The sequence below is a fragment of the Chinchilla lanigera genome, unplaced genomic scaffold (assembly GCF_000276665.1).
Source record: "Chinchilla lanigera isolate Chin_1 unplaced genomic scaffold, ChiLan1.0 scaffold00024, whole genome shotgun sequence".
Taxonomy (NCBI): domain Eukaryota; kingdom Metazoa; phylum Chordata; class Mammalia; order Rodentia; family Chinchillidae; genus Chinchilla; species Chinchilla lanigera.
Window position 1 is genome coordinate 12,483,179 of NW_004955425.1, and position 24,054 is coordinate 12,507,232.

The window sequence follows — 24,054 nt, forward strand, 5'->3', positions numbered from 1 at the left end:
GGTCCACCAACACAGTAACAGATGTGTTTTGAGGTTCCACGTACACCAACACAGAAGTTGTGAGAGCAGTGCTTAGATACTCTTTCTTGTTCACAGTTTTGAGCTTTATACTTATTTCTAGTTTCCACAGTCCTATAACTTGTATATCTTTAGTCTTATAATTATGTTTTCACCCATTTTTGGGTATTTGAATTAAATATTTCATGAAAGAGTCTTCAAAAAAAAATAACATTTGTAATTGTAGTTACTGTACTTAAAGAGTAATTTCCAAAACATTACTGTGGTGCAAAGTATATCTGTCTATTTCTTCTGACATACGTGTCTTCAAATGAAAATTTTTTTAGAAACCAAAGAGAAATTGATGGAAATTGAGCATTTTAGATTGATATTATCTTGTTAAGAAGTCTGTGAGGTTTCCCATAGGATCACTTTGTTTTGTTTTGTTTTTTAGACAGGGCCTCGCTATGTAGTTCAAGCTGGCCTTGAACTCACTATGTAGCCCAGGCTGACCTCGAACTCACAGCAATCCTCATGCCTCAGCCTCATGAGTTCTGGGGTTACAGGTGTGTGCCACCACACCCAAGTTGTATCACATTTTTAAATACCGAAATGGACCAGAGACAAAGTATTTAGGGAGTTGTTCCTTCTCTTTTTATGCATCAAGTGTAATACATTATTTCCACACAGAGCAATCGCGTCACGTTGAAAATGGATGTCTCACACACAGAGCACTCACATGTAATCGGCAAAGGGGGCAACAATATAAAAAAGGTGATGGAAGAGACACGGTGCCACATCCACTTTCCAGATTCCAACAGGAATAACCAAGCAGAAAAGAGCAACCAGGCAAGTTGTCTTTCCACATGGACTTTTGGACTGAAGTGCAGACTTACTGTTCAGAATAATATCTTTTCTGAGAGATGAGAGCAAAAAATGTAATCATTGAGCTGACATGCAACACAGATCGTATGGCTACGTATGGCTCCCTGTGAAGAGACTGAAGACACTGTGCTGCCTTGAGTCTGAGTGGGGCCTACGCTTGATCTCTACATGCTCAGTGGGAAGCAGGGAGAGTGTGGTAGTCGCCAAATAAAGCCCTGAAGGAAAGGCCAAGGGGGTGTGTGTTCATCAGGAAAGGGGCTGGGAGCTGCCCTGGACCAGGAGCCTGTCCAGGGCCTGGACTCTGTCTGCAAAGGCAGCAGCTCAAGCAGCAGCAGATCCCCTTCTGGGAAGCTGCTCCCACACTCAACTGAGTTATATCCCTCTCTGTACAGTTTTTCTAGTTCTTCTGTTTGGAACTCAGCTGTCCATATGCAGGCACTTACAGTACTTCGGGAACAGATAGTATTCTTTCCTTATTTGGAAATGTTTTCTCTTCTAAACTAATCACATGATGAGACGCTGCCAGCCACAAAGATGACATCTTTTCTGTACAAGCACTTGTGGGAACACTGGGGTGTATGCATAAGAGATTAGACCATGCTACAAGGCCAGGGCGTGAAGGAGAACATCTAACAGCTGCTGTGGCGTGAACATCAGCCTTCAGCAGTACTCTGGTGCTCCTGCATCCACACCAGATGTGACACCAACTTTTTTTTTGGTAGCAGGAATCACACTCATGACCTCAGGCTTGCCAGGCAAGCATTTATGCCACTGAGCTATATCCCTGGCCTAAAATTTCACTTTTTTTTTTTTTTTTTGGTGCCTGGGAATTGAACTCAGGACTTTGTACTTGCCAGGCAGGCAGTTATGCTCCTGAGCTATATCCCCAGCCCGACACCAACTTTTTAATCTGGATCACAGGAAGGCTGAGGGGATCTCAGGTGAAAGCTGGAAAAAGTGGGTTTTGGGCAGTGATTATTTGCTGCTATAGAAGAATTTCAGTATTGGAGAACCCAGTGCAATGATGGCGAGGCTTGTGACATTTTCAATGATACACAACAGCCCACTCTAGCATGCGTGCCCTAGGCTTACCACCACTGACCGAATGTAGCCGTATGATTGCATGTCGCTAAGTATCTGGTATGTATAGTTTCAGCAAAAGGGAGAAAAATATCATGAAAAAAACTAATTATAAAGAGGGCAGGAAGACCTCACTGGGGATATGGGGACTGTGGAGTTCCAGTGCAAGGTATGATACAGATGAGTTGACAGAAATCACCCGAGGACCTCATTAAAATGCAAATTCTGGCTGCATTGGGGCCTGGAAGGCTTTATTTCTAATGAGCTCCTGATTTGATTGTATTTGTCCCTAGACCACACTATAAGTAGCAAAGATGTAGATAACTAGAAAAGCAGATGTGAGTTTGAGTAAAATAGATCTAACTATATATATATTTTTTATTTTTGCAGGTGTCTATAGCAGGACAACCAGCAGGAGTAGAATCTGCCCGAGTTAGAATTCGGGTAACTATTTCTTCTTTAGTCGTATAAATTGATGTCACAACATTTGCATTGTAAAGCTTTAACATGTTACACTGTATCACTTTGTAGCCAGTGTCGTCATCAACTAGGAAGTAGTAGTCAAGGTTATTTTCACATTCATTCTGGCAACCATTATCTAAATTATTATGGTTGATATTTTATCAGCAGCAGTAAAAAAAGGTTCTAGATTATTTATGAATTTCTTTCTATTGAACACATTTCTCTGATGCTGGATTTCATCTGACTCAGTTTCTCTGATTTTTTTAAATGGTCAAATAGCCACTTTTGGAAAAATGCCACAGACAGTGTGAGTTACAACCACTCAAATTTTGCGAAAGGCTCTTGTTTAAAAAACTTAACATGGTCTGCGTAAACCTTACTAAGTAAGGTAAACCATACTTTAGGTTTACCATGAAAGCAATTAGCGTTATAAATCTACCTTCAGAAAAGAGCAGATGAATTTTACATATCTGTAAATGTATAATGGTTTAATGATCTGCTTGCTGTTCTTGTAATTTTGTTTTAGGAGCTGCTTCCTTTGGTGCTGATGTTTGAGTTACCAATTGCTGGAATTCTTCAACCAGTTCCCGATCCTAATTCCCCCTCCATTCAGCACATATCCCAGACATACAACATTTCAGTGTCATTCAAACAGCGTTCCCGAATGTATGGTGCTACTGTCATAGTGCGAGGGTCTCAGAATAACACTAGTGCTGTGAAGGTAAATGACCTAAGTAGTTCCTAATGTCCTAAGTGTACAAGTCATGAAAATTTTGTTTTTAAGGAATGTGAGACTGATTGTTTTATTTTGTAATTTTCATTCATGTTCTTTGGGTTTATGGAATATACTATATTTTCCCATAGCTGTTAGAAGTGCAGTAGACATGGGCAGTTGTGTTTCATAGGGTTATTTCCCTCCGCCCTTTCCCGTTAGGAAGGAACTGCCATGCTGTTAGAACATCTTGCCGGGAGCTTGGCATCAGCTATTCCTGTGAGCACACAGCTGGACATCGCGGCTCAGCATCATCTCTTTATGATGGGGCGAAACGGGAGCAACATCAAGCATATCATGCAGAGAACAGGTGCTCAGATCCACTTTCCTGATCCCAGTAATCCACAGAAGAAATCCACTGTCTACCTCCAGGGCACCATTGAGTCTGTCTGTCTTGCAAGGCAATATCTCATGGTAAGGTTATTAAAATTAGTGCTGGAGGTTTATATGAAACTTTTTTTGATATATTGACCATCGTGGCACTCGTACTCTTTTAATGTAGACTAAACACAGAAGCAGTTACAGTGAAATAATCGACTGTGTCCTGTGGCATGGATAGACAGCAGTTATTTTTGTCAGACATACCATACTAATGTGCAATTTGCACTTAACCAAAAAGTTTTCCATTTACACAGAAAAGTATAAGTACTAATTAAATTTTATCCTCTAAGATACTCTTGGTGGCTTGAAATATTTGTATACTTCATACATTTCTGATTTAATTAAATAATTACAATTTAAGCTGTAAGTTTGAGTATTGCCTATTAAAAGAAACCCAGGAGGTTTATAGTTCAATGCTGCTTCTGAGTTAGAGTTTGCAACATTTATTTCCTTCCTATGTTCATTTAAAATCCCACAATGTAGGTTGATCTATAGTAACAAATTAGATGGACGTATTGCTGGGGTTCCAAGTATTCTTATTAGAAACACCACTGTATTCTCTTGTTCAGTGCTTGACCTTTAATGACATTCAAATCAGTCAGCATCCGGTGTGACCTTTGCTGCTATTAACTTGCAGAATTCGTTTTGGAGAAACTTTCAGAAAATCCAGATTTGTATTGTTGATTCCATTCTGACAGATGAAAACTTGTTCTAATCATGAAGGATTATAATACAATTTTAAGAACTTTATTTTTGGCACATGTTTTCTTTCAGGGACAAGTTTATTTTATCAGGCTATTTCTAGCATACTACCAGTCAGGTAGCGTATGTGTATCTATGAACTGTTAGAATTACTCTTCATGTTTTCATAAGTTCTTTAGATGTAATTTTTTGTTGTTTGTTGGTTTTTTTGGTACTGGGAATTGAACTCCCCAGGATCTTGCACTTGCCAGGCAGGTAGTGTGCCACTGAGCTGTATCCCCAGCCCTTAAATGTAACTTCTAAGTAAAGTTTAAATATTCTCCAGCATTCTGAGCAGTTATGGGTTCATATTCATACTGTGATCATACCTGTCAAAAGTACAAATGTGCAGTGAGGCATATTACACAATATTGAAAGAAAGGAGGGATATATTAAAAGGTTTTTCCTGTATTCTGCTCACCTTTTCACATAGTACCATCCCTAGAAAAATCATTTTTACCAACAAGTGAAATGACACATATTTTAATATGTTTAACATTAACTTCTCCTTATAGATATATAAGAACTCAAACAACCAGTGGCCGAGGTGTAGGACCCCACACATCCGAAAGCATGTTATGTGGTGCCTGAACTTAGTAGATTAGAGACAGGAAGAAAGTATCCGAGAAAAAAATATAACCTAAACTCTGCAGTGCTGGCGAGAGGTAGGCAAAGGAAGGGACAGTAGCAACAGTTCACTTCTGGGAGGAGGTATAGCTTGTGCTACATCAGAAGGGAAGAGGGACTTGGATTGGTGAGGAAGCCTCTGATGAGTAGAGACAGGTACAGGATCCCTTGAAAAGATGATAAAAAACTGCACTGCCCTGGAAGAAGGGGCAGGCTGACAGATGCACAAATCTGTGTGGAACAAGCAAGGTGGGGCCAAAATGAGTTCTTTTAAACATGGGCTTTAGATGCAAGTCTTTGTGCAAGAGCACAGTACTGGTCCCCTTGATGTGGTTGAGAATCTCATTTCTACTATCACCAATAAAACTGAAGTCAAAGAAGGAAGGCATTTTCCAAGATGGAGAGTGAGCAAAAAAAAAAAAAAAATACAAGTCTCAAACCAGAAACTTCAGGTATATAATTTCTTCTTCAACACTATTTCCACACCAGCCCTTCAACCTATGGAAAGGTAGATAACTTAGCTTTAATACTTTGTTTTGTTCTTTAAGTCTGTAAAATACTGCATTATTTATAAGTATGTTCAATTAGCAGGTCTTGAAATGATTGAATCCTGTGTGTTCTGTTGTGACATTTTCTAGGGTTGTCTTCCTCTTGTGTTGATGTTTGATATGAAGGAAGAAATTGAAGTAGATCCACAATTCATTGCTCAGTTGATGGAACAGCTGGATGTCTTCATCAGTATTAAACCAAAGCCAAAACAGCCAAGCAAGGTTGGTTAAGAGTCTGGACCCAGAGAGTTATGTATCATGCGTATTCTGTGCAGTTTTATTTTATATATGTGATGTGTGTATTTGCATGTCCATGGAACTAATACTCTAATATATAACACCATTATACATTTAATTATATCAATATACATTTGTAACAGCATTCATTATTGGTCATTTTCTTTATAAATTTGTTGGCTTTAGAGTTTATTTTTTAGTAACTGTCATTTTTTTATAGATACGTACATGCAAAAGACTGAGTAAACTTTTTCCCTTGAATTTGAAAATCGGTAGCCTTTAGCTTTTTTGTTGTTACCAGAGAGTTGATCAGGTTAACCAGTGTGTTATGTGTGTATGTGCATGTGTGTGTACGCATCTAGTGCAATCAAAACTATACTTAAAGTTCTTACTCTATCCTATCCACTGTGGTCACCTTAGGATTTAAAGAACCATTGTCCCTTCTTTTTCAGAAAGACTTTAATGCTTTCTTTGAATCTCTCCCCTGAGATGTTACAAAATTTCAGCAATTACATGTACAGGAAAAGAAATTAGTGGTATAAATCTAATATTAAATGCTAGTGAGAATATGAGGGAAAGGAATGTTCCCAAATTAATACTGTAAAAATCTGCATAGCCACTTTGAAGAGCACCTTGGGATCATCTGCTTGCACTGAGAATATTGATTCCCTCACCGCAACCATTCTGCCTCTAGTTATGCCCGCTGCAGACACCTTTGCACCAGGAGTGAGACGGCAAGATGGTGCTGAATGGAAAACTCAAGTTGCATGACAGCATCTACTAAATAGCATTTATGTGTCTATATAAAGCGCTGTCTGGAAGGGTACACACAAAATCCACGAAGGCCGGAAAAAGGGCTTAGGAAGTAAACAAGGGGAATGCTCAGTTCCTTCAGCAAAACTCAAAAACTAAAATTCAAACCTAAATACATAGATGCTAAATACATAGATGCTGTATTAACTTTACTTTTCCATGTTTGAAAAAAAAAACACTTCAAGGTAAAAGAATTTATAAAATGTAGCTGTGTTAAGTTTATGAAAAGTTTAGGAGAAAAAAAATTTCTGAAACAAGTGGAAACCTCTCATGTGCTATGGGAACTAAAACACCGAACAGTTGTGGCTTCTATTTTTTAAATTTCTAAACTATAAACCTGTTCTATATCCTATATAACGGCTTATTTTTGATATGTATTATATATAATATTATGAAATAATATATTTACTATCAACCTGAAGAAAAACAAGTGTTCTTGAAAAGAAAACTGTGAAGAAAAATAGTCCTGATTCTGTAAACTCGATATAATGAGTTTAAAGTTAGAGAAGAGAATGGATCATGAAACTTTATACTTGGCTAATCTGTAGGATGAAATGATGAAGGCAGAAGAGATGTTTGAGTACTTATCCATATAAAAATAGACAACAAGAAACTTCTAGTTCAGTAAGAAATAGCAGGGGGCTGGGGATTTAGCTCAGCGGCACAGTGCCTGCCTGGCAGGCGCAAGGTTGAGAGTTTGATTCCTGGTACCGGAAAAAAAAAAAAAGGAAAAAAGTAAGAAATAGCAGATGTCAAGGACAAATTTTAGATGAGAACCCCAAATCCACACAGCATCCCTGGACCGCTGAATTGTGCCTCCCTGGCCTGATTCCTATTACCCTTTAACTGGTTTCTCGGCATGGTTTTCTTTACTATTCACTGGAAGCGCATCCCCTTGTGTTCCTGTTTTCAATTTACTATATGAGTGCATTGAAGGGATAAAGATTTATTTGGATTTTGCTTTTTTTACCATAGCTTTGCTTTAGCTGTGCCATTAATGAAAAATAGTGGTGCCTTAAGGTTTATTAGTTAGCTAGTAGATCATAAATGTCAAACATAAGTGAGTGTTACTGTGTCATCTGTATAACGGTTACAAGTTTGGTCTGTGAGGTGGTGGGTGGGGGTTAAAGTAGAGACAGGAGCTGTGGAGAGAGACCGAGTCCTGGTCTTCTCCTGCCTCCCTACAGGTGTGTCATAACCTTTATTAAATCTCTTAGCTTCCTGAATATGAACGGTGGCTCCCATTCCAGAAGTTTTGGGTGAGAATTGGGACATTCAGGCAGCTTTCATCCTGGTCCATGGAAGACAAGACACATGTTATAAATGGTGACTAACATTTTGCAGTTTTACCAGAAGGGGTAAATTTAAGAAATGAGTGGTTAGAATTTGCAGCTTATTTTAAAGCAGCACTAATATATCCCCTGCGTGGCATTCTTATTAGCATTTTCATTTTCCACCCACCTCCGTTCACTGTAGACTACTCGCATGTCACTTTTTTTTTCCCATTATGTGTTTTCATAGTCTGTGATTGTGAAAAGTGTTGAGCGAAATGCCTTAAATATGTATGAAGCAAGGAAATGTCTCCTCGGACTTGAAAGCAGTGGGGTTACCATAGCAACCAGTCCATCCCCAGCATCATGCCCTGCTGGCCTGGCATGTCCCAGCCTGGATATCTTAGCTTCTGCAGGCCTCGGACTCACTGGACTAGGTATAAAATTTATTATTACAGTGCTTCTCAGTCACTGGGGAAATGCTTATCTGGTCCCCTTACCTTTCTTTCTACCATTTGGATCTGCATTTAATGCTTTTTTTTTTTTTTTTTTTAACTTCTTCTTTAAACTGTTAGTATCAGGTAAAAAGCAACAAATTTGAATCTGTCTATTCTTTTTTTCTTCCTTCTGTTAAGCTCTGTGGATTTTGGTTACCCAGATTCTTCCTATGTTGGCATAAATAATCAAAGTCTGACTTTTATTTTCATTGGCTGTGTTTGTTCTTCTAAATTAAGAATGCCATTGAGGTTGAAGTGAGCAGGCTGACTATAATTTATGTTTGTTCTCTCTTGCATTTGCAATATTGCCATCAGTCCCTAGAGATAAAGATTATCCAGTTTGCTTTTGAAAAGTAATTGCAAATCTGTAGGAGGGGTGGGGAGCAGAGAGGGGAAAACAATCAAAATGCCACCCCCAGCGTTTAGGCCTGCCATGCTCAGGCACAAAGGAAGCCTGGCCTGCAGCCACCAAGGCGAGCAAATGGACTTGTATTCATATCTAAAGCAAGGAACAGAAAGACGAAGGAATGATTTCACCTCAGGGCTTTAGTTGTTAAGAAAGCGGTGTGAGCCGCCATTAGTCACAGTGTTGTGTGCAGCCTCTTCTGTGTCTGCCTCTTCACAGGCTGCAGTTAGCTGCTCCCTTACAGCTAGACTAGGGTTGCCACTTTCTTGCGCATTTCTCAGCTGCCTTTATGTAAAAAGCTCATGCAGTGGTCCAGGCGAGTCCTTCTTTCTCATTCAGTGCTGATTTGAGACATAAATAAATACTCAGAGCACTGTTTAAAATTTATTTTTTTCTAATACTTGGTTTTGCTTTTAAAAATGTAATATGATTATAGCAAGATTAAGACTCCAAATAGCCATTCCTGCACACTGTTCCAATAAAGAAGGATATTTTTCTCAGTCCCTAATCTACCAGAGATAGCTCTTCCAGAGGGACCAGACGAGAGTCATAATAGGATAGCAGTGCGAATGAGCCAGGAGATGGCCATCAGGTAACTTAGCAGAAGTCTAGTTTGTCTTGCACAAGCGAGAAAAAACACCAGCAAAGATGCAGATTTACTGAATTTTGAAAATGTTTTCATGGCTGTACCTACTCTGTCATACTGAATATTTTATGTGTGTTCCTGGAGACATGTATACACATGCACGTTTTATTTTAGAACGTATTTGAATGCCCAGAGAGAAATTTCATTATTTAAGTCAAACATTGAATTCTTTAAGCTGGAAACAAAACAAACAAACAAAAAAGGTATTTTTCTGAGAGAAGTTTCATTATTGGGATGGAGCCAAAGTAATTCGCATATGGCTTCTGACATATAAAAACGATTTCTGGTAGCTCAGCCTATCTACAAAGGGACCACGTGAAAACCACTCTACCACAAGCAAACGTTCCCTAGTCACCACTCAATGTGAGTGACTTGAAAAACATTTGTTTGGAAGCTGATGACAAGAAAGGCAGAAAAATAAAAAGAAGTGTTGAGCTGATCAGAATTCTGTCATCTGGCTAGTTGATGTGAATGTAAAGTACCTGGTGGTGCTCAGTGACCCTGACTGCTGTCCTGGGTTGGGCATATCTGTCTTTCCTTTTTGGATAGCATCTATTTTTTGGTAAGCCGCTTCCTGTGTTTGAGTTGTATAAAGACATGTTTCATGTGAATATTTGAAAGAAAACCTGTCACTCGTATTTTATAATTAGAAAATATCAGATTATATTGATATGCATTCCAGCTGGCCGTATTGGTGCTGCCTTTATTTTAACATCTTAACTCGTATATATTGACTTCACATTCCTTACTACAGGTCTCTTGGGGCCCACCACCTTATCGCTGAACACATCAACAACTCCCAACTCACTCCTGAACGCTCTGAATAGCTCAGTCAGTCCTCTGCAGAGTCCGAGTTCTGGAACACCCAGCCCCACTTTATGGGCACCTCCACTTGCTAATACGTCAAGTGCCACAGGTCAGCATTGTTTAATTATAATCAAAGACGTGTGTTCTTAGATGGTATTGTTTTTAAATGAAATCTACAAAGGATTCCGTTTCCTTAGGGAAAAATTTTGGTTCAAAGCATGCTCCAACCAAACAGAGATTCCCTGATGTGTAAATTAATTAAAATGAAGCACAGCAAAGCTGTGAATTTTTCATACCCGTGAAATACAGTCTCAAGCGTGACCAGCGATGAGGAGCGGTGGGAGGTGCAGGGAGTGGTTGCGGAGGCGTGTGCAGGTTCCGGACCTGGAACTGGGAAGCGCAGGCTCTGCTTACACCAGCTGGCTTGGTAGTCGTGTGCTCGGGCAAGAGGCCGCTCATGTCAGCATCTGTGCAGCGAGGGACTTCATTTAAGGTTTTGTCTCATTTTAATGTTCATTTATGGTTTTATAGTAACATTAAACCTATTACAGAGAGATGTGAAAATTGAATTTTCTTCTGCATTTGCAACCACAAAATTGATGTTTTATTGTTATTAATAATACGTAGTTGGTGCTCAGATTGTCCTAATGTCTGTCTTTGTGAACTGTTTCTGTAGGTTTCTCTGCAATCCCACACCTTATGATTCCATCTACTGCCCAAGCCACATTAACCAATATCTTGCTGTCTGGAGTGCCCACCTATGGGCACACAGCGCCATCTCCCCCTCCTGGCTTGACGCCTGTTGATGTCCACATCAACAGTATGCAGACAGAAGGCAAAAAAATCTCTGCTTCTTTAAATGGACATGCGCAGGTAATACCCTCTGCTAGAATGATCTGATCCGTACTCTTGGTGGGTGGTAAGTTATTTGAAACATGTTTCAGTCTTTACTGGAAATAAGTTTTACGTTGTAAAATTGTGACTATATCTGTATGTTATTTTCTGTTATTTCAGTCTCCAAATATAAAGTATGGCGCAATATCCACTACATCACTCGGAGAAAAAGTGCTAGGTACAAATCATGGTGATGCATCCATCCAGACGACTGGGTCAGAGCAGGCTTCTCCCAAACCCAGCCCTGCGGAAGGTCAGGAACTAAAACTGTCCTGCTAACTGTCAGTCTGGTTTGTTACTTGGATAAAGGGGGTTGTGGAGAGTCTGCGTGGGGAGTTGAGTTGGTTTAACTGACCAACTATGACTCATCCTACCTCGACTATGTGGAAAGACATCTTGAATGAAATTCCAGAGAACATGGTGAAAAATGAAAAAGTAATTACCACAAAACATTACTTTCCCATTATATTGGACCTTCCTAAAGTATTCTATATAAATACATATAAAATATATACCCATTCTCTTTCTGACTGTCTTGTAAATATTCTTTCATCTCCTTTACCCCGAACACTCTTTATTATTAAAAAATAGGAGGGTCTTCTCTTCAACTTGAGCTTTGTTTTGACCTGCATTGTGAAAGTGTGCTCTTTGCAGCTAAAAGCTGTTACTCCTGGTCAGGTTAATAATATCTCTGTAGAGTTGGGTTCTGTTTTTCTTTGCTGTTGTTTTCCATTACAGGTGATTGTCAACTACAAGCTGTGTTGTTAATCCCCACCCCATCTTCTCCCTTGCAGGGTGTAATGATGCTTTTGTTGAGGTAGGCATGCCTCGAAGTCCTTCCCATTCTGGAAATGCTGCTGACTTGAAACAGATGCTGGGCCCCCCCAAAGTCTCCTGTGCCAAGAGGCAGACAGTAGAGCTGTTGCAAGGCACAAAAAACTCACACTTACAGTATGTATCTGAACCCTAAAAGCCATGATTCTTCTAAAGGAAATGTATAACAGGCCAAAGTTGTTGTAAATTTAGTTAGCACTGTCTAGCTCAGGGCAGATTCGAGCTCATCTGTAGGCTTTTCCACTTCTCTTCATGATTATCTTTTTTTTTTATAAAAAGAAATTATATCTGGTAATTTTCACACTTGCCTATATCTTTTATAATCTCTCCCTATTTAGTTGAGTTTATTGTATCTGTTTCCTCTAAATCATTTCTACTGCTCTGAAATTGACATTCTCTCTTCTTTTTGGTAATCAGCAGGGGCAGTTTTGTTTTCTCCTTTTTTGCTGTTAGAAATTTCCCCACTGTGAACTCTCCTTCGTTTGGCTTTGAATTTTTCTTAAGCTATTGCTCCTTTTTTTCCAGGGTAGCTAATTGCAAACATTTAATAAATACTTGACAGTATCATGCTTTTATTTATTTCAGATCACATTGAGTATAAATGAATAAAGTTTATTAGGCGTAACTCCTTACCATAGCGCAGTCACCAGTTTATCTCTTCTGCCTTCTTCCTGCTTCCTTTCTTCCACTCTTTGGTGAAAGGTTTTGCTTCTGTCCAACCCATCCACTTGCTTTCCTCTACTTTGTCAGTAGTCTGTCTCCTTGCAGAGTATCTCTTTGCAAAGATTAGTATATGTAGTATTTCCTCCTCTTTAAACCAGAAACATTTTGCTTTACAAACTCTGTTCTTGTTCAGTTCTGTTCTACCTGTCTTTGTGCACGTGGCAGTGATACCCAAAGTTAACATTCTGTAGTACAAGTAGAGACATGCCTTTGCTTTTTTTCTGTCTGTTGAACCTTGATGCATACATGCTTTTCATTCATCCTTGAGCTTGTTCTGGACCTTTATCTGCCTCCCATCTGGACAGAGCTGCAGCCTGCAGAGTAGTCTCCTGCCATAAGGCTCTCTTCAGCACTTTCTCTCCCTCTCTCTCTTCCTCTCTCTCTCTCTCCCTTCCCTTCCCTTCCCTTCCCTTCCCTTCCCTTCCCTTCCCTCCCCTCCCCCTGGCTCTCTCACTCTCACTCTCACTCTAGTATTTTTTTGGAAACTTGAGTCGATCTGGTCACATTCTCGTCAGCAAGCACCAAAGATCTACATCACCTGCTTCCTTTCCTTATGCCCTTTCTTCCCTCTGGTCTCCTGGCCTTTGGCACCAGTGCATTTGCGATGCCCCTTAATTCCCTGTTCAGGTCTCCTCTGTGAAGTTTCTGCCAATTTTTTTTTTTTTTTTTTTCCTCCGGTACCGGGAACTGAACTCACGACCTTGCGCTTGCCAGGCAGGCGCTTTGCCGCTGAGCTAAATCCCCAGCCCCTCTGCCAATTTTTGTTAAGCAAAATTCATTATTCGTACTTTTGTATTCCCACTGCCCTTTCTAAATTTCTTTAAATTCCTCTGGCACAGCAGTTGAATAGTTGAGTGAGCACAGCTATGAACAAATGAATAACTCAGCTCTTTGACTGATATTATATATCCCCTTTCTATTTGAGCCTAATGGTGCAATTGGTTTTGAACTTGAAGTGCGTGTGTACTGCATATATCAAGGGTTGTAACTCAGGTATGCTGTTCATTATGAGAAGTACTTTCGTGCTCTGTCCATCCTTCTGAATAGGCTTTTGGAGAGTATTTCTTATTTATTTTTTGCCTTTGTTATACCATATACCAATATGTTATACCATATTCATGCATTTCACACACATGAATTGAATAATTTTTATGCCTTCAGATTTATTCAAATTCTGTTCAGACTTTATATGCCCAAATCATTGGTATCTCATTGATGTGTAAAAATTCGAAATCTTGTCTGGACATCTGTTATTTCTATACTGCACACAAGATACCATGTATATTGTATATAATGTACATGCATGTGTATTATGAAGTGGTTTCAGTCTCTAGTCCTGGATTCAGAGTGCTTGAATTTGAAGTAGTTCAGGCTGGTCTTGAACTCACTATGGAGCCAACACTGACCTTGAATTCTTGGTGATCCTCCTGCCTCAGCCTGAGACCTGGCATTACAGAAACGCACTACCAGACCTGGCATCCAATACTACATTCAAGGGGGGAAAACAAAGATTTTCCTCTAAAATCAGGCATAAGACAAAGGATGTCCACTATCACCCCTCCTGTTCAGTATAGTACTTGAAACTTTAGTTAGAGCAATCAGACAAGACTAAGAAATAAAAAAGAGCCGGGCATAGTCAGCACTCCGGAGGCTGAGGCAGGAGGATCATTGTGAGTTCAAGACCCACCTAGGCTTCACAGTGAGCTCAAGGCCAGCCTGAACTGCATAGGCGAGACCCAGTCTCAAAAAAAGACAAAAAAAGCCCCCAAAAAACAAAACAAAAAAACCAGAGTGCCGAAATTCAAATTCTAGCTGTTGCACTTATACTGGAGGTCAGGCTTGGACAGGGTACTTCCCTCATCTGTGAGATGGGGAAGCGAACAGCATCTGTGTCATCGTTTGTCTGTAAAGACTAAGTGAGGTGAGACATATAAGCAGTTCATGACGGTGAGCATGTAAAGTAAACAAGGCCATAGGAAATATTCAGTACATTTGCACACATAGTGGAATGTTAAGTTCCGATCTCTGTCCACAGCAGCACTGACAGGTTGCTCTCAGACCCTGAGCGGAGCGCTGCAGAAAGCCCACTGGCTGACAAGAAGGCTCCAGGCAGTGAGCGCGCTGCGGAGAGGGCTGCAGCTGCCCAGCAGCACTCTGAAAGGGCCCGCCTTGGCCCGCGCCCACCGTACGCCAACATGCAGGTAATGGAAGTGGAACAGGAGAGCCGCTCAGGTGTGGGTGCAGTGCTTGGGGTGTGAGAACTGAGTGGGTTTTTACAGTAGTGTAGGAATGAGCATTTCCTTCTGTGCTGTGGCCCAGTAGAATTTGTGTACGTAGTTAGGAATATAGTAGTTAGGAATTGCTGTTGCTACGGATGTTATAAATGAAATGTAGGATTTAAGGTTAAATGGGTTGAACTTTCTGAAAATATAATATTAAAAATGGTATAAAGTGATTTGTGTCTCTTTTCAGATAGCGTTATTCATGTTACTTGAAAACAATTTAGGTAAATATAAGAGACTGTATTCCAAAGTACTACTCCCTTGTGACATCCACTTGGATGAAAAGATGTGATATTATTCTGTCTATGGAAGAGAGAAGATAAATTTGTCTGTTGCCATTTTGTGGTGGCTCTTAAAATTAATGTAAAGTTTTAATTTTTTGAAAGTAGGTGCTGCATATTATTGACGCTTCTGTCAATTCACAGATTTTTATGGTAATTTTAAACACCATCCTCAAAAGGGTCTATATATCCATTTTTAAAAGATTAAGTTAATTACTCAGAGTAAGTTATTAATCATGAAATGGAGAAATCTGACTTTCATGTAGGTCATAATACGGAAGATAGGGATTTTGTGCTTTTAGAGATTCTTATAAATATTTTAGTTTTCAGGACCAGAAGTCCTGAATAGACTTACCTACCTGATAGTAAGGGATTTATCTCCCTCATACCCCTACCTCCAAGAACAGGAAAAACTTCACAAAATTCTCAAAAACCTCTCTCCTAGGTATGTCAAAGAAATTAATCTCTGGAACTAAGTTGTGTTGTTGTCATTCCAGTGTGAACTGCAAATCCATCTTCCTTGTCTTTTTTTAATCATTCACATCTGAACATTTTCATGAATTTTTAGGTGATTTTTTAAAGTCATGGCCTTTGTGATGAAACAGTGGTTTAGAAAGGCATTTACGTCACTTACTCTAAAAGATTTATTTTCAGCTGATATAAATTGAAATTCTCTGACTTAACTGTCAAATCCCCATAGATTCCCTGTGTAGAGTTTGTTCTCTTGTGGTTCTTCTTTTCTGTCAAATTTTTGCTTTCAGTAAATCAGTTCCACGTATCTTTCTGTTAAGATAGAGGAGGATGCTCTTGGTGGTATTGTTAGAACTTGAGAGCATAGATGTGCTTGTGCCCTCAGCAAATAGCTGACCCCTAAAATCAGTGAGAATAGACAGAGCATGTACTGGAGACAGAATGACAAGACTTCTGTCACAGAGTACAGTCTGTCTCCTGGTGACTGTTGGGGTGCTGTATCTCTTACTCTCTTCTCCCACTTAATTTACTTTCTAGTTTATTTTAGTTACTTCTTTTATGCACCTCCTAAGACTGTGAGTCACTGAAGACATAGATTGTTTTTGATTTATTACCGTTTTCTTTCCCAGAGCTCGGCACAGTTTTCTAACCAATAGGCACTCAATACATACTTATTGAACAAATGAATTTAGATTTTTCTCTGCAGTTAGTTAGCCCTTGTACATTGATAATTAAAAGTTGGTTTTTAAATTTTAATGACATTTTAGGCCTAGCATTTCAAAAAACATGAACACTGCTATCTAAAAAATCTAAATCTCCTGATTTACTGTTGTGTTTTTAATTATGACACTTCCATGCTAGTTTATCTGGCATAGCCTCTGTCTGCTTTCATCATCTTAGTCTGGTCCTCAGTCACAACACATTTCACTCTCAGAAGTGTCCGTTTTAGACCATATATTTTGTGACACTGTGTGTTCCATGGTATAGATTCTGAGAGAAGCGTCAGAGAGTTCTTGCCAGTTGGTTTTTAATTTTTCAGGCAGGCCTTCAAGGCAGCCTTAATCAGTTAGCGAGTTCCTTAGCTGGGAAGTGCAGAGAACTAGTTCAGCATTTGAGATGCAGCCATATCCGCATTACTTTCTTCAGAAAGGCCTATCTGGCTTCTGCACAGGCCAGACTGCATGATGACTATTTACTCAGTGTTAATGGAATGAACATATAATCTCATCGTAGTCCTATACAATGAAAGGTAAGGCAGTTTAGTTTTACTATTATATTGGTTAAATGTTATTATAGATTAAAGCTAGATATTTTCTGTTTATTTCACTTGAGAAGCAAAGACTAGGTCAATTGTTCTAACAACTTCCTAAACTGTCTTGAGATTATATCACTTCAGGTCATGCTTACTTACCTGAAGAGGGGATTTTGAGACAGAAAGGAGGATAACACATACCTGGCAGTATTTTGGTAATATGTATCGCATAAGTATTATAGGTTGCCATGCAGGTAGTATTCCTGGTATGCTAGCTATTCTTAGTACTGTAAATATAAAATTTTCTCCTTTCTGAAGGAAAAATTCTAACTCTTGTGACTTCCATGATTTCTACTCAGAAGTAGTAATTATTCTGATCAATTAGTTTTGAGGGCATGTTTATCATACTGGCGTTGCAGTCAAATGCTCTACCACTGAGCTATACCCCACCATACTGGCATTGGATTTCTGTCATATCACGGTGCTGAGCTTAGCATATGTCTCAGACAGATCTATGGACCACGGTCAAGACCTTCATTCTGTAGCCATCAGATATTGACAGGACGTTTGAAGAGACCGGCACTAAGGACATTTTCTCTGTTTCATTTTCAGGCATTTGACTATGAACAAAAGAAGCTATTAGCAACCAAAGGTATATGACATGTTGATGATGTAAAATTTGACTGTCTTTTAATATACTCAGAAATGTTCTTTTGGTATTTGTGGTGAATTGAGATATTGGATGCTGGTAAGAAGAACAAAAACGTTTCACTTCAAGTTGCACAAATGCTGTTGAGGTTGGATTTAACTTGTTGACTAGATTTAACATCAATTAAGAAATTATGTAGCATTTTTTTATTTCCATTTCTTTGTGTACAATGTTTTATGAAGGTATGTTAGCTGTTTTGTGCTAAAGAATAACACTCAGATACAATTTCTTCACATGTATCAAAGAAACCATCCACATCATCAATATTTTATTCAAGAAATATGTTAAACACACCAAGAATTTGTTTTATATTCTCTTCTCCAAAGCTATGTTAAAGAAACCAGTGGTGACGGAGGTCAGAACGCCCACAAATACCTGGAGTGGCCTGGGGTTTTCTAAGTCCATGCCAGCTGAAACCATCAAGGAGCTGAGACGGGCCAACCATGTCTCCTATAAACCCACCATGACAACTACTTATGAGGTTTGTGGAGTTACGCTTTGCCCATTCTTCCTTGCTGTTCTCTCGGGGAAAGAGGACAGGCATCCCCCTCGGCCTTCTTTACATCCATAAGGAATGATTAATGGCAGTTTCTGTTTCTGACCTTGCTAACATCCTGTTACAGATGCAATCTGATATTTTATACTTTTTAATCTGAGTCTCTCCAAGACGTTGATCAGCCATTAAGGAGATGTAAATTTAGATGTCTTTTTGGGGGGGAAGGGTATCAAAAAAGACAGAGTAGGACTAAGACTAAGGAAAGAAAAGATGCGATGTTCTGTAAAAATATATAAAGGGGCTTTTTGTCGGAGGGTATCACTCACAAGGCCAGCATAGGGAGAAAAGGCAAATACTCAACAAAAACAGATTTTCAGATGTGAGTTAAAAATTCAGTGTATTCAGATGTGCCAAGAACACAGTAGGAAGTATCTCAAACAAGAGCTCCAACATTTTTATGTTTCCCAGATGTTGCCTGTGCTGCACAGAGGGAGACTGGGAAGCTGGCATCCGTAGCACATAGCGGAGCGGCCCGGAGTCCCACACTCCTCAGCCAGGCTACTCGTGACTCACTGAGCAGGCCTTTTCCATTTGGGAGTGTCCGGCAGAAGCAAACAGATTAGGGTCTCCCTCCCCGCTTTACTTTTTAAGTAAGTGAAAAAGAAAATAGTATGGAAATGCTAAAAAGAATGGTCTTCTGGTGAATTTCAGTGTCAGAGTTGCAATAGCTACCTGGCTGGTTAGGTTTAAAAACTGAACTGATCTTCTGCAGCAAGAATGTGGGAAACATTATGAAAAATTTTGAGGCGGTAGAAGGTACGCGCATCCTTCTGCCACTGGAGCCCCGAGAGAGCATAAATGTTTCCTTTGTTAGCAGAAACCTGAGAACTTCCGTGCCGGTTCCTGGACTTCGATCCAACACCCCCACCACTAATGTGGTTCTGTTCCGTGGACTTCACTCACCCTGGCTTTTGGCAAAGTGAAGTGTTAGGCTGTTTCTGTGTTTCTGTAGCTTGTAATACGTGTTCAGTTCTGTTCTCTAAAATGGACAGTATAACAGGTTGAAAATGATGATCATTTTAGTAACCTGGTGGCCAAGTCCGGGGATGTGGGGTCTTGTCTCTGCTGAGGAGACGTGTAGCTTTGGCGAGTGATCTTACACCTCTGAGCCTGTTCTCTCAATTGGGTGGTATTGAGAAAGACATCAGAGAGGGTGTGTGGTATTTAGCGTGGAGCGTAGTAAATTCTTAATTACATCAAGCAGCTGTCACTGTTCCCACTGGAGAAGCGTGTCCTGAAGGAAATCAAGGGCCTGCTGAAAGATGAGATTATGTGTATGGCTGCTCATTGGTGGAAGTAACTCTGTATGCTTTTGTATCCAAAGGAATAATTCAGTGTATATGTGAACACATATATATGAATTAACAGTAATTACCTTCAACCACATTCATTTAATTATTTGTGGCTTATAAGGTATTTTTCAATTGTAAGTTTAGTTAGTGCCCCATAAACTCCCAGTGAAGAAAGACAGGCCTAGCATGGGTAAGAATGTTCCTCAAGGTCATGGTCAAAGAGAACTTGAGTTTATTTTGCAGACTTTCCTTATCCGCCTCTTCATGACTCCCTCTGAGGGCACATAGCCAGAGCTGCTATGTAACTGATCCAGGGCTGGGTTATCGTACTTGTGCAAGCGACGGACTTTGCAGACATAAGAATCATTTACGAAAGAGACTCTTAGAGAAAAGGAAGGGGATTGGAGGAGGAGAGGGGAGGTAATGGGAAGTGGATATGGTCAGAGTATGTTATATGCATGTATGAAAATGAAACAAGAAAACATTCTGTATAATTAATATGCACTAATAAAATGGTTTTAAAGCCAATTAGAACGCTCGATAGAAATGCAGGTGCTTCCTCCAGGATCTTATTTAGCAGTGAGGGAGTAAGAGCAGATCAGGATGATGCTGACCTAAAGCAGGCACCTCTCAGGAAATACTGCGGGAGAGGGACACTAGGAAGGGAATGGCAAAAATGGGCACAGGAGTTCAGAAGAGTCTTCTCCAGCTGTTGCCCAAGGTCAGATAGGCCACTTTCTGTAGGCAGAAATGTGCCAGGATTCTGACCAAGTGGGTGAATTCCTTTCTTTGACTGTCTTGGGCTGGTCCCTCCACTGTCCTGGCTGGTATCTCACAGCCTACTCCCACTGTAAGTCGTGAGGAGTTGTGAGGAGGACAGATGTGACCTTACGATGGTGCTGAAGAAAAGATAGGCCCCAGCTTTCTTAAGGAATGGTATTCCCGATTCTGCCTGGGATTTGGACTTTTTCACATGCATTCCAAATTTACTGATATGGAGAGAAAGGGCCCTTGCATAGCATGACCTGGTTCTTTGCAGCAGTTGCTTGCTGTATGTATATGCCTTGCCCTTTTTTCTCCTGTAGTCAGAAAAACAGAAAACAACAGTCAGTGCTGATTACTTCTATGGATTAAGAAGTGAACAAAAGGGGTTGGGGATATAGCTCAGCAGCATAAGCGCCTGCTTGACAAGCGTAAGGTCCTGAGTTCGATTCCTGGTACCAAAAAAAAAAAAGAAGTGAACAAAGACCTGAAGAACAGTGGAGAAACACATTTTTATTAAAATGCAGACAACGCCTATGTTTGTAGCACTAGATGTTTACATTGTAGAGCAACTGGAAACACCTTCACGCTCCTTTTCCTGACTCTTTTTGCAAAGGAAAATAAAACTCAATAAACAAATAGAATAATGCTCTATAAGTAGCAGGATATTTGGCCAGCAGACGTGGATGAGTGAGCACCACACATGCATTGTGCCAGGGACCAAGCGTTTCCTGCTCTGGGAAGTTTTTTTGAGGCAAGAATTCGATACTTTGGACTCTCTATTCATTATCATCGAGAAGCAAGACTTCAGCACTTTTTTTCTGTCATTGGGCAACTATAAGAAATTAGTCCATTCTAAAAAGTTTCTTCATATAAAGAATTTTTAAAAATCAGACCCCCAAAATTCAAAGACCTAATCCATAAATGGGCATCTGAGATAAATACATACTTCTCACATGAAGAAATACAAATGGTAAATAAATACATGAAAAAATGTTCAATATCATTAGTCATTCGAGAAATGCAAATTAAAACAACACTGAGATTCCATCTCACCTCAGAAAGAATGGCTCTCATCAGAAATCAACCAGTAACAAATGCTGGAGGGGCTGTGGGAAAAAAGGAACCCTACTGCACTGTTGGTGGGAGTGCAGACTGGTGCAACCACTGTGGAAATCAGTCTGGAAATTTCTCAGGAAACTGGGATTAGAGGTCCCATTCAACCCAGCTATTCCCCTTCTGGGTATTTTTCCAGAAGAACTGAAAACATCATACCACAGCGATATATGTACACCCATGTTTATAGCAATGCAGTTTGTAATAGCTAACTCTTGGAAACAACTCAAATGCCCATCAACCAAGGAATGGATAAAAAAGATGTGGTATTTTTATACCATGGAGTATTACTCAGCTATAAAGAAAGATAAACTAGAGGCTTTTATAGGTAAATGGATGCAACTAGAGACTATACTCGTATGTGAAATAAATCAGTCTTATGTGTAAACATCGTTTTGCTTCTCTAGTGTAAGAACCTGAAAAAGTAAATAAAATCTGAAGGGTACAACAGATACTGCGAAAGGGAAAGAAACTGCTTAAATAGGAAAGAAAAACTGGGATGAGGAAAAAGAGAAAAGAAAGAAAAAAGGAAGGAAAAATATGTATATGTACACAAAGTAGCTTAGGTAATTATACTACTAAGTTCTATTGGTTTACTGAAAGGAACAGTGAATGTTTATTTTATCAGTCTTGCATACCTAGATCTGGTTATCTGAGTAACCACTTTGAAGATAACAACATGTAATGCAGCAACCATTGTTAATTTCCTATCACCTTGTTTTCAAATTCTGTATCATTTTTGTTGTTTCTGTGTTTTTTTGTTTATGTCTTTGTTTTTGTTATTTTGTTTTTGTTCTTTTCTCTTTAAAATAAAAAAAAAGAGCTTTTTTAGATAAGAAGCAGGCATTTTCAAGCTTTTTTGTTTTCTCAAAGACACAAAAATATGACGGTGTCTACTTAATGTTATACTGGGACACCAGATGTCAAATAAAAGCTGCCTTGGCCTGAACCGTCTCTGTCCCATCATCAGTGATACAAAGAGGCTTGGAATTTTCCCTTTTTTTAAACCATCCATCTCTGAAAAAGATAAGTAATGGTCACATATTCTCTGAAGCAAAAATGGCATAGGGAATCAAAAATAGTTTGCAGCTTCCCCAGAACTCAGTAATGAAAGTTTGTGATTGTATTAAATTTTATAAATCATCTAAGAGTAAACATGAGCTTTTTTCTGTGGATATTTTAGATTAGTTAGTAGATACCACAAGGTTGTGTTTTGCTTAATGTTTCCAAAAAAGACGTGCTTAGCAGGTCTAATATAGCTATGCGAGTTAAATCAGTGTAGGTTTTAGAGTAGTGGGTGTGTGTATTCGTGTACCTTGTGCTGTATGCTATATGTGTAGAGCAGATAGCGACTCATTCATGTTTCTGGTAGTTACCATGACTTGAGCATGTTTCTTATTTTTCTTGTTGCATTTGGTTTATCTTTGTTGAGGTCTAGTGTTAAAGATTCTTTCACTAGGAAAAATTCATTTTTTGGTCTAAGGAGCCTTAATTTTTCTGTATCTCTTTTGAAAAGTCAGCAAAAGCATCTTATAGATGTAGGGAAGGGAATCTCTGAGAGTCATTCAATATTTGCAGAAATATTAATCACCTTTTATATTTCAGACACAATTCTGTGCTCTAGAGACTCAGGGCTGGAAACGGGCTGTGGGTTCCTGCAACAGAAAGTGGATCTATTAGGGGAACATTAGAGATAAGCTTGGGGCGGGGCCATTTCTGGGATCTCTCAGTCCATGTGATGTACGCTGGAAACTATGAGGCAGTTATGGAGCTTATTAGGAAGTACCTCTGCCCATGGCAAAGTACAGTGGAAACAAATGAGCAGACTTTACACGGAGGCCTGATTTATTCTAATTTTAATCTTTAGAATCACAGTCTTGTCTTGAATACAATGGACGACAGGAGAATGACAGTAGAGTATCACCGGGATGGCCATGAGGGTGTCAGTTGGTGACAGTTGTGGTGATGGACAGACTTGAGGTGCATTTAGAGATATTGACAGACCCTGCTAGTGGGTTTGATGTGTTGAGAGATGGAGGAATCATGAGTGAACCTTCAAATTGGAGCTAGAAAGAATGGATGAGTAAAGTGTAAATTGCTGGGGTACAGATGTGCTTGAGCAAGGAGAAGGTCTGAGTAGCTGGTGAAGATGAGTGATCAGTGACCTGTTTTCAGCCTGCAAAGTTTGAAACACGTACTAGACTGCCTGGTGAAGGTGTCAGATGGTGGCTGTGATTTTAAACTTGAACAGGGAGCCAGGGATGTAGCTCAGTGGCACAAGAGCCTGCCTGGCAAGTGCAAGGTCCTGAGTTTGATTCCTGGTACCCCCCGCAAAAAGAAAAAACTTGAACAGAGAAGACATACGAAGGTAGAAATTTGGGAGTCATTGTTCTCACTGAGCTTTGAAAGAAGTTTGGGATTATATGATGAAAAAATAGAGGAGAAAAGGGGCCCTAAAGACCAAGATTCAGAGTTGTCTGACATTTAGAATGGAAAAGAAGAAGCTGCGCCTCAGATACAGTGAGGTAGATGGAAAACCTGGGCACTAGGGTGTTATGGTACCATAGAAAGACGTGTGTCAAGGAGGCTGTAGTCAGCTGTGGTTATGTTTAGAAAAGTAAATGGAAAGATTCTCTTGGAATCACCCAGTGAACATAAATCTTTGAAATCAATGAGTCTTGACATTGAGACTCTAATACAAAACAGGGTACA

At 39.6% G+C, this 24,054-nt stretch overlaps 1 protein-coding gene across 2 annotated transcripts in view; it reads left to right on the forward strand.

The window, feature by feature from the left end:
• Positions 1 to 24,054, forward strand: part of Bicc1 (BicC family RNA binding protein 1) — a 284,711-nt gene that overhangs the window by 245,568 nt on the left and 15,089 nt on the right. For both annotated transcript variants that reach the window (XM_013514878.1, XM_005385916.2), the window contains exons 5-17: positions 688 to 846; positions 2,353 to 2,406; positions 2,951 to 3,145; positions 3,359 to 3,610; positions 5,584 to 5,715; positions 8,065 to 8,251; positions 10,118 to 10,279; positions 10,847 to 11,043; positions 11,185 to 11,317; positions 11,859 to 12,015; positions 14,657 to 14,822; positions 17,520 to 17,559; positions 17,943 to 18,097. In XM_013514878.1, the coding sequence (XP_013370332.1) occupies positions 688 to 846; positions 2,353 to 2,406; positions 2,951 to 3,145; positions 3,359 to 3,610; positions 5,584 to 5,715; positions 8,065 to 8,251; positions 10,118 to 10,279; positions 10,847 to 11,043; positions 11,185 to 11,317; positions 11,859 to 12,015; positions 14,657 to 14,822; positions 17,520 to 17,559; positions 17,943 to 18,097 (1,989 nt within the window). The remainder of the gene's footprint in view (positions 1 to 687; positions 847 to 2,352; positions 2,407 to 2,950; positions 3,146 to 3,358; positions 3,611 to 5,583; positions 5,716 to 8,064; positions 8,252 to 10,117; positions 10,280 to 10,846; positions 11,044 to 11,184; positions 11,318 to 11,858; positions 12,016 to 14,656; positions 14,823 to 17,519; positions 17,560 to 17,942; positions 18,098 to 24,054) is intronic.